Source organism: Plodia interpunctella, chromosome 11 (assembly GCF_027563975.2).
Source record: "Plodia interpunctella isolate USDA-ARS_2022_Savannah chromosome 11, ilPloInte3.2, whole genome shotgun sequence".
Classification (NCBI taxonomy): domain Eukaryota; kingdom Metazoa; phylum Arthropoda; class Insecta; order Lepidoptera; family Pyralidae; genus Plodia; species Plodia interpunctella.
In genome coordinates, this window is record NC_071304.1 from 1,647,763 (window position 1) to 1,659,229 (window position 11,467).

Genomic DNA, 11,467 nt, shown 5'->3' on the forward strand with positions numbered 1-11,467 from the left:
GTGCTATCGACTGTGCTGCTTTTTCCATGTAGATGGTGGTCGTGTCGTGCTTATACTTAGCCAATACCTACTTATCTATGACAGCAGACTCAGATCTGCCTTTGAAATAGAAATACAGATGTGTTATTTTAAATCAATATTTAGATGGCGCAGCAATATTTCATAGAAGTCGGATAACCGCTACAGATTGGGCACCATCGATTTGGGGAGCAGCAGAATTCCTGAGTAATCGTCGTGATGTAGATGTTTTGGTTTTGATCCAAACCACATCTCCATTCACACGCCCAGAACAAATTCGACAGGCTTTAGAAAAAATAGACAAACCTCGTGCTTATGACTGTGTTTTTTCAGTATCAAGGTTCGTTTATTATTGTACCTATTCGTCGATACTGTAAAGTGAGTGGAATATTTTACTGCCAAAAAGAAATCATTATTATATATTTCAGAAGTTACAAATTGCGATGGAAAATAGAAACAAATAATTATTTAATTCCGATAAATTTTTGCTCTGATGCTAGGCCTCGACGACAGGACTGGTCCGGGGAATTGATAGAAACGGGAGCATTTTACATATCAAGGAGAATTTTAATAGAATCTGGACGATTTCAAAACGATAAGTAAGTAAAATTGAAAACTCGAAAATAAAATAATTTTGTTTCGTATTCGCCTGCAAAAACTATTTTTTTATAAACGGGTCTGCGGGCGAAATATAGAAATCAAATGTCAAATGGATCTGTCAGTGTCAGTCAGTAATTTCAGCTGTTTTTGTGCTGTATGGTTGCGTATGCTTTCGTTTCATAGTAAAATTAGTTGAAAAAATAGTTTAAATCAAGAAATGATGTATAAATGATCAATAATCATAATAATAATAATACCTACATACATATTTTGTGTATGATTTGATTGTGTGAATCTCCTTTGCAGCTGTAGTGTTTACGAAACGTCACCCACGGAAAGTTTAGAAGTTGATTCGTATCACGATCTGCAACTTGCGGACGTCCTACTTAGTTCTAACTTTGTGTAAACATAGAAAAAGATAAGGTAAAACATCATTATTTTTTATCGTAGTTATACATATTTGATTGATATTAGAACTTTGTTAGTGTATAGCGTAATAACAAGTTATTACGAAAGTAATTGGAGAATCCGAATTAAATTACCCCGTTCTGTAAGTTAAGGATAATTTATTTCAAATATGTAATAGTGTTTAATTAAAACAGATATGTTAAGAATGTATTTTTATGTATAGAGATGAGAGATTGAAGCACTGGCGTGTGATCTGTAGCGCCGTAGCGCCATTATCACGTAATCCATGAGATGAGAGAGCCTCACTGGCGTGTGCCATGGTTACTTAATAGATGAAAATATTTTTTCCTGGTTTTCCCAAGTTTGTAATCTTTATAATACATTGTTTTTGCTTATAACCCACATTGTTTAGTTGGAAAATAGATTTGATTATAAATACCCATTGTATGCGTCTTTTTAGCCTTATATAACTTTGCTATGAATAATATAGTAGTAGTATTTGTTGAATTAAAATTACTTAATACTCAAAGGTTTACATTATAATTTATACTACTAATTTATACCTCATCATTAGAACTAAAAAAAAAATTCACTTTCCAATACTATAATATCTTCCTTACAATCAATGCTAATAAACTTAATAAAGCTTTTATGCTGTTGTTTTATAATAATATTGTGAAGCTTTTGTTTTTTCTTACAGTGTAGTGGGCAAAGTAGCTTGCGGGTTGTCTGATGGCAAGCAAACTCCGGTCCCATGAACGCCATCAACATGATGCAGATCATCAATGTGTCTATTTTGATAGATTGTCTGATTCATAGAGTTCAAAAAAACTATTCAAATTTGTTTATAAGTGAATCTTTTTTTAGTGATAATGTCAAATAGCCTGGACATAATAACATTTGAAGACTTGGAAGCAACTGACGTAATATCAGTAGAACTAGTTCCAGAGCGCAAGGGCCTAATATTGAAGCACTGTGAATACTTTGTCAGCTCCCGCAGACACGGCACAACCGTGACACGGAGATATAATGAATTTGTACAACTATATGATGTGCTGTATGCTAAATATCCTTACCGGTAAGTTGTTTTCATTTTCAAAGTCAAAAGATTCATTCAGAAATTGCACCTGCTTATGCACTTTTTATATAAAACTTTGAATTATAATAGTGTTTCTTAAAAGCTTTGGAATTACCGTTGTTGAGAAGTGCCAAATCATTTGAACATATATAACATACATAAACTTAATAAAGGTAGTGTTGTGTGGTCCCTATCATGTCACATACAATTTTTTATTTACTAGATAAAAGTGCAACAAGATTGACTGTCTTTTTGCAATGTATGGCTTTATAATAAGTCAAGTTCGATACCTACTTTTGTAATTGTCAATAATAATAATTTACATAGAATTTCTATCACAGTAATTTTGTGGATTTTATTATTACGGATTAATGTCCCTGCCTCAGTAACGTGGGGGCGTTACAGTAAGTAGGTACCTATCTATTTACGTCGATTGGTAGAGTGCGCGCCAGATAAGTCTGCGCGTGACAATATTAGGAAATATCAATAACACATAGGCCACATCGTTGTCTGGAGCGACAGTAGCGCCACAACTGCGGGACTACTTTCGTGGTACGGACTCTACAAACAATGCAATAAAATGACGATAATGTGGCTAATATTGAGGGTCTGAGAGGGGGATATACATATTATAAAAAATATTAAATATTCATAACTACATACTCTGTAAAAAACGTAATAATTTATACACTTAACCTCTGAATCACAACTACCTACCTAATCTATTGGTGAAAACCGCATAGAATTGTTTGTAGTAGTAGTTTTTGAGTTTACCGCGAACAGACAGACAGATATGTGTCAGAGGACTTTTGTTTTATTATTATTAGAATGAAAGGATAAATATATTCATATTTTATAAAGCATTCATAAAATTTTAGGTAGGTATTTAGTGTACTGAATGACTTACCCACCTACTTATTGATACAAGTGTTCATTGCACGTCCAAAAATTTTTTTTGTAAGTATATTATTTAAATAAATATTAACCGCAGCTTCGCAGACAATTAATACATCTTGATTTTCTGTATGAACCGTATGTTAGGAACCACTTGAAAAATAACAGATTAAACCATCATCACCATTCGGAAAGATATCTTATTTAGAACTAGCGACCCGTCCCTGCTTCGCTCGTGTAAAAGCATAATAAATTATATACCTAAACCTTCCTCTTCAATCACTTTAACTATTAACAAAACCAGCATCAAATCATCCGTTGCGTAGTTTTAAATATCTAAGCTACATAGGGACAGACAGACAGCAGGAAACGCCTTTGTTTTATACTATGTATGTAGTGATGATCTAGTGTAGATACGTCACGCTGCCGCTGCTAGAGACATCTAGTACCTACGTCTCTTATCTGAGGGTGTTCTGAAGTTTTCATTTGATGATTACCTATCTAAAACTGGAGCCTAGATATAATAGTTGTTGAATGACCACAACATTTTGATTTACAATGAATAATTGATGTCAGGAGACATGCATTACCTCAGGTCGCAGTGTTAACGATTCTCAAGCTTCAATACAATACACACAAAATAATACCTATTGTTTACTCAGAGACCGACGCGAATGAGCCAACATTGCGCTGTTTATGTGAGAGCTTTTATTTACCTCAATGAAAATCCCGCCATATATTTAAAAGCGGGCAAAGCTGCGTGCACAAGCTAGTCTCAAATAAGTATTGTATTAGTTGTAGGAACTATTTTACGATTTATAAAGTCAATTTACCAAACACACCAAACCTTATCATACAATGCGATTTCCGATTGCAACATGTTCTGCGTTAATTCCTGTGTCTTTATTTATCTGAAGCTGTTACGTCTGATATGTAAAGTATAAATTAATGACTATATTTGAAGCGACGATGGTCCAGCGGTTAAGATGCTGTGATCGAAAGTTCTCTGGTTTAAATCTTATTCGTCTCGTATTTGTGTACAAATTTGACTCATGTAGGTATATAGTGTATTTTTCAATGATGATGAGGTATTAGTAAAAGTCATGTAAGATGCCTTTCAGCGACATCAATAAAATCTGAGATTAGTAACACTTATTATTTTTTTCTATAAATTACTCATACAAGTTACACATATCTTTGTTGGAATATTGCCCGTTTTAGGGTTCCAGGTACCCAAAGTGTGAAACCTTATGACTAAAACTCCGCTGTCCGTCCGTCTGTCTGTCACCAGGCTGTATCTCATAAACCGTAATAGTTAGTTGAATTTTTCACAGATGACCTTCTGTTGCCGCTTTACAACAAATACTAAAAACAGAATAAAAATAATATTTAAGGGGCTCCAATAAAACAAACGTTATTATACTGTTGTATAAATGGTAAGGAACCTTTTCGTGCGCGAGTCCGACTCGCACTTGTCCGGTTTTAATTACCATTCAATTTGAGATTCTGCTCGACAAATGGCAGTCGTGAGAAAAGTTGTGAAACTCTCGCTATGTGATATTCCAGATTTCATTCCATCCGTGAAACAGATTGATATCCACTTATTATCGAAATCAGATCATACTTACATCCATTCTCATAAACTTTTCTAGTTATAATTATAATATGGGTAGGAAGTGATGGATTGTTTTTAAAAATATTTCTAGTGGCGTCTTCGCGATTCTATTCAGTGGGTGTTTTGTATATCTTTCCATATTATAGTTATAGATACTACATTAAAGAAATACAATATATTGTAATATTGACTTCACAAAACATCATAATTATGTCATATATTGTCGGCTATAATAAACTTGGATGATCTTCGGAATCTCTTTTATCCTCGATTTTGAAGTCTTCATTGGTAGTAATCAATAAATAGATTACTGAATATTTGGAGTCTGTTTTAGAGCCATTACGTTATAACATAGCCAATAGGATAGTTGCCTGTGTATAAAATAAAATGTATAAATGTATTTACATAATAAAACACGATATGTAATCAAATGTCACTTTATTTAATAAATTGTATTTACCATTTTGTATTTTCGTTCTCGTCAAAGTAAAATTAAGCCTTCGATATTGGAGTTAATAAAAACAATGGAACAATAAATAGGATCGCAATCTGAGCATCTTTTGGTGTAACCTTAAAACTTGCCGCTGTTCTTGCGTCATTTACAAGTTTGAGTATGCCTATATTTAGATTTCCTATGTAAATAACAAATCCATGTTTTCCAGTTCTGTCTGTCGTTTGCCCCCAAAACGCGTGGTCGTCGGCGGTGGCAGCCCCCGCTTCCTGCAGCGGCGCCGTGCAGCGCTACAGCGGTGGCTGACCATCATATCCAGGCATCCAGTACTAGCCCACGACGCCGACCTGAGGACGTTCCTCTGCGAAGCCACGATGAGGTTAGAGAAGCCCAAACATGATGAGTTCGTGCTTGCCGGAAGCCAGGAGGACACACCTGTAAGTAGTTCGCGCTTAGTCTAGTGAAAGTGAGAAACAAAGTACGTAACTATTACCCGCTCGATTCCAGAATGGGTTTTGTCTCATTATTATTCTCAAAAATAAGTTGTGACATGTGTGACATGTATAATAAATCCATTAAAAAAGTATGTATTACGTTATAAAATAATAACGAACTAGCCTTAAGCCCGCGGCTTCGCCTGCATAAATTTCCCACGGGAGCAGTTATGTTTCCGGGATGAAAGTGTACCCTATGTCCTTCTCCACATTTCTAACTACATGTACTAACTACATTTTCGCATTTATAATATTAGTTAGGATGGCTCCTAAATTGAACTGAGTTTGAGCATTGGAATCGTTCTGTAAAAGTTGAGGGTAGGCCTACAGTTGTGAACTGTTATATGAATATCAAACTGATACTGTGGTGTATTTATGATTCTCCGCAATCTCTCAAACTTGGCGTAACACTGAGCCGTTACCTATTGTGACGTTCACACACTTTTTCATATCTATTTCATTTTAAATATAAAAAAGGTGTACCTTTGTCACTACCTCACAATACATCAAATCACTATTACAACGATTATAAATATCGTTTCATGCAATCAGAGCTGAGAACCGTAAGTAACATTTACTACAATTTAATATTAATTTAATAGTGAACAAAAGTCGGTCAAGGCGACAGGTTTGTTTGACATTCGCACATTGTGTTTACCGCGCAGTGCAAGGTAACGAGGTGGTAAACATGTTTACAGAGAAGCATGCCAACAGACGCGATGCAAGCAGCGTTTGTGACCGAACAGGAGCAATTGAGACTCGTTCATCTTGGTTTGGGGAGGCTGTACCAGATTTGCGAGAGAGGTACTGAAAAGATTTTGTTTCATTCAATCAGGTTCTTTAAGTACAGATTACAGATTGAAAGTAGCTAGTAGTTTTTAACTTTGATAATTTTTTAAAAGTGTTTAATTTAGAGTATTACGCGAAAAAGTGCCTGTGAAGGCCTAATTTCTGAATAAATGATTTGATTTTGAAAAACCTACCCAAATTGATTGCGAAATTGTAAGGATTGAGGGTAACTTGACTGTACGTACATTATGTGGCGACTTGAATAAAACCTTACACTACAGTGTTAGTAATAATAACACACTTGATAAGAAACCTTCAAAATAGATTAAGAACGGAGCGGTATATCCATACTGCCATACTAATATTCGCTGAAGAGAAAATATTTGTGTTTATTTATTTTTTGGTTGTAACAATCTCTAAACTGATTTAAATAGATTTTGGCACAGAAATAGTATACCTACTAGGAATAACATAGCCTTTTATTCACCATGGGTCGGGCATAGCGCTAGTTATTGATATTTTCCGCAGTGGAGAGCCGTAGCGAAGCTGAGAGGGCGGACATTAGGGAGCTGGGCGCTGGACTAAGTTCTCTCTCAGCTCCCAGCACCGCAGATTCCGCGCGCTGGATCTGTGTCAAGGAGGCGCTGAGGGTCGCTGCTGAGTAAATAACAATTCTATGTATATTTCTAATGGAAACGAAAACGATTTTTTTCATCACTTAAAGTGATGAAGTACTTATGTCAAAGTCGGACACGAATTTTTCACAGGCGCATTTCTTAATAGAGTTAACGAAACAAGCTACTAGCATATCGGAACAACCACAGCTGAGAAAGATGTCCCATGACACATGCGTTTACTATCCGCATGTTGTATCATAGCGCTTCGCTTCGCGTCGCGCGTAAATCTCCCAACATTTGCACAATTTTTTTTTTCCTTTAAATAACATATTTATATAACTATTTTTACTTGACTGATTCAGAAACCTTTTTTGAAATGCCTTGGTAAAATACTCGATTATTCATTAACTTTAAGTAATTTTATTCATGAATTTATTCAGATTCTTATCTGAGTATTTATAGTAAAAAGTATTTACAACATAAAGTACTATAACTTAAAATTAAAATTAAATTATAAACACAATTTGCACAATTGTGCCTGAATGTACTATTACGAGTTAATTTTCCAGCTTAGCGACAGAAATGGGCGAGGCGCCGATCGAGGACGGTGACTTTACAGAAGAGGGTCCAGGAGGCAGGGTGTTGCTAGCGTTGGACGCTCTAGGGGCTTACCGGGAGCTGTGCGGTCGATTGACCCGGGGGTTGCACGGGGAAAGGGCATTGGCCGCGGCGAATGCCCCCCATTCTGCTGCTTCGCAAGTGCTGAGGCAGAGGCATTGGTACGCGCTGAAAAGCTCTTTGGAGGTTAGTTGTCAGTTTATTTTTCTATCAAATACTTATTCTAGTACAGCCAGTCGCTATTCGAACTTCTCGCCTTTAAACAGGCCTGGCACTTAGAGGGACACACGAGGAAATTTGCCGCCAAAATCGTAATAAAATAATAATTAATTGCGCGGTCGCCAGTCACTTACGTGCTTAGTTAATTCGTTATGTCAAGTAAAGTTTATAGGTGCAAATATAACCGAGGGGACATAGCGCCTACATTTATTTTCTCTTTATAAAAATGATATTGTATGTATATGATGCTACAACATAAACATTACAAACCAACAAACCCAGGTCAATCTGAAACAGATAATTTTTCCATCATGACCTGACCGGGCATCGAACCTGGGACCTCCAGTGTAGCAGTCCATACAGAGGTTACAGAGGCCTATTTCATCTATCGTCAACGTCTTTGCCGCTTTTATACGCACAGTCTGTCAAGAAAGAAAAGAAAACGGATTTTGAACGAACTAAATTTTTTTACCATTGCAATACCAAATAGAATGGTCAAGATTGGTTGATAAACACCCAGTGTTGCCAGCCAACGGGAGACAGCGCACTCATTAGTTTTATTAGTTTTCTCCACTCGACAGACTGTAGCTTAAATACAAAACTATTTCCAGGAAGCGAAACTGGGCCGCGCTTACGCATTAGCAGCGTTAGAATCTCTGCCTGAACTGTTCCGCCGACACGGCAGTACGCATGCGCGCGCCGCCGCGTTGTGGGCTCAGCTGCATCCTGCTCTAAGACACACACACAACTGACATTAGACAGAGAAAGCTATAGACGCCGCCATATCCATTCATATGTATAGCATGCTATAACATAGTCAATTTTGAAATTAGAAATGAGTAGAAACGAAGCTTCACAATTTGCCACTTGTATGAGATTAGCCGGATAAGTTGTATGGTAATCTTTCGATTGGAATCTCATTTACACTCGTCGTGTAGTTTTATTAGTCTTTGAATATAACGGATTCTCTCTCTCTCTCATCTTCATATTCTGCGTTGAAGCGAGGGCACTGACTGGGTCGGCATTAAAAAATAAATGCTCGAACGTCATCCAAGGATATACGTATTAATTGGTTTAAATACATACTTGACGACCGCGGTGGCGCAGTGGTAAAGTGTTTGCCTCTGAACCGAGAGGTCCAGGGTTCGATCCCCGGTCGGGTCATGATGGAAAATGATATTTTTCTGATCGGCCCGGGTCTTGGATGTTTATCCCATATCCCATGACACAAGACTCGAACTTACTTTGGGGCTAGCTCAATCTGCCTCAAACAAGCCCTTAAATGCGAAAGTCTGTCTGTTGCGCTTCCACGTCTTAACCGCCGCGCGCCACGTCTTAACGGCTTTTATCATTTTAATCTATGTCGTACATAAAATACCTACATAAAATACGAAAAATCATTTATATAAATCTCGAATTGAAGTAAGTGCTCAAAATAACAGATATTATTACAAGTAAATAAAAACCATTTCGGCCTATAATTTTTGAGAGTTATTGCTAATAATGGTATGGCCTATTTAATAACCCTATTATTAAAGTGATATGGTTTATATTCGTCTCTCACGTTTAACAATTTTATAATCTCTTGTTGACTTAATTTAGGTAGTCCAATATATGTTGATTTCATAATAAATGTATAGTTTTTCGCAATATACAATTTGTTGTAAGATTTATAAATACCTACCCTGTAATTCACTTTAAGCTAAAGCATGTTTTGTCTCTTTCTGTCAATGTCAAATATTATAAAGTTTGATAGTAAACAATCATACTTTAGCATAAAATTGATATAACTTTTTTATGAATAACGGGGCAAGTTGATATTATAATAAATATTTTATACATTCCTTAGATTGTAGAATAAAAATGTATTGGATCAGATCAAAATTAGAAAATAAATTGGAATATATTTTTATTTTTTATGTGAAGCTGCTCAATAAAAATTGATTTAAACACTGCAAATTAAAAAAAATCTCTAATTCTAATGCTTTTATTTAATTATATTTTAGATAATTTATATAACATATGATGTACAAATGTGACCAAACATTGAAAACACCATAGACACTGTGATATAGAAAATAATAGCAGCTTTTTAAAATTTGCTATTGGTTTAGTTTATTTCTCAGCTATGAGTGAAAAAGGGCAATAACCCGACCCGATTAACATAGCGCTGTCACTCTTCCATTATAATGCCATCGCGTTCAAACGGTGGCCTTGTGTGTGTAATATTTATGTAAAAAGACGCAGAAATTATTTAAAAAAATATATGTAATCTAACCATAGATTAAGAAACTACGCCTAGATAAAATATTATTTTTGTAATTTGAAATAGTATTGTGCAATCAGATGTCTATTTTGAAATGGTAGTCAATAAGTACCTTTAAATGACACATTCCATTATGCTATGTTGTATAAGTATTATTAATTTTAATAAATGTTAAGTTTAAATGTTGTGACAATATTAAAGTACATATATATTTATGAATGGAATTTGTTTGATTTTACCAATGGTGTAGTGTATTTTTACAATACGAAGTTAAAATCTGGGATCTAAATTTTTTTTTTCGTTTCAGGGCAGAATGAATAATTTTGAACATAGACATAATTTTATAGGTATAATTTTGTCTTATAATTTTAAATATTGCATACGAAGGGAAACTGTAGCTACATTGCAACTACACAGTTATCGCAAAAAATATTTTGGACTTTGATAAGTATTGGTATCTTTATCTTGCAACACTTGTGTTAGGTTTTATTGAAGTCTAAAAGAATACGACTTTTTGACCTTCCGCCATCGCATCTAGTAACTTCGCTTACACAGTGAAAGCTAGAGTGCAGGTTTTCTTACGATATTTTCCTTACTAAGTAACTAGTAGCCTATGACTATGAAGATACATTAAATTGATATGTAAACGCACGTGGCACTAGTAGAATTTGAACCTGGAACTTTCTGCCACTTCTCGTCTTTAGGGTTCTATACCATTAAGGTAAAATAAAAAGGAACCCTATTACTATATCCTTTCGACGTGTGTCGCTCATTCGGAAGGCTCTTTATTGAACTATAATATGTACTTTGAATTTTTCATAAAAATACGTATACCAAGCAGTAGGTATACGTAATAAGGTCCTAAAAACAAGTAATATCGTTGTTTTGCTTATTTTAGTGTTATTTTTGATTTTGTGAAAAGTAAATACGGTATTAGGCACCTAAAGGCAACAAACTTTCTATATTTTATACTGGTAGTGAAAATCAAGAATCAACTACAAACGTTGGTCAAGTGTGAGCCTGACTTGCTTATCTAGAGACAGCTGAAATGCGAGTGCCCGTATTCGAATTCGATAAATGCAAAAATATGTGTTTTGGTACTTCCACAAGTATATTTTTACGTAAAGGTGATGAAATGTCATGCAGAAAATATTTTTATTCCAAAACCTTGCGGGACTGGTTTCCATAAATATGTGGTGCCTACCTAATTTTCAATGTAGCATTTTATTCCTACACAATCTACTTGCATTGCATGTTGAGACTTTGGCTACCCGTAGCTATTTTATTTTATATTTTATTCTATTCAGTTATCTGTTATTCTACTACATGAGATCACCATTCTCACGATACATACGATTGTTTACAATACATCTTACTAGAACTTGTATTGCGCAATCCAT

General features: G+C 35.2%; 1 protein-coding gene across 3 annotated transcripts; it reads left to right on the top strand.

Moving 5' to 3' along the window:
• Positions 1 to 740: 740 nt before the first annotated feature.
• On the top strand, positions 741 to 10,286 carry LOC128673450 (sorting nexin-8-like). Of its 3 annotated transcripts, XM_053751290.2 has the most exons (8): positions 1,051 to 1,387; positions 1,727 to 1,813; positions 1,894 to 2,104; positions 5,276 to 5,501; positions 6,257 to 6,362; positions 6,876 to 7,008; positions 7,534 to 7,768; positions 8,413 to 10,286. In XM_053751290.2, the coding sequence occupies exons 2-8, from the start codon at positions 1,759 to 1,761 to the stop codon at positions 8,551 to 8,553; spliced, it is 1,107 nt and encodes a 368-aa protein (XP_053607265.1). In that variant the 5' UTR covers positions 1,051 to 1,387; positions 1,727 to 1,758; the 3' UTR covers positions 8,554 to 10,286. The 3 variants fall into 3 exon arrangements, with proteins under 3 accessions (XP_053607267.1, XP_053607265.1, XP_053607266.1); XM_053751292.2 differs by lacking the exons at positions 1,051 to 1,387; positions 1,727 to 1,813 and adding an exon at positions 741 to 1,041; XM_053751291.2 differs by having other exon boundaries at positions 1,727 to 2,104.
• Positions 10,287 to 11,467: the final 1,181 nt, after the last annotated feature.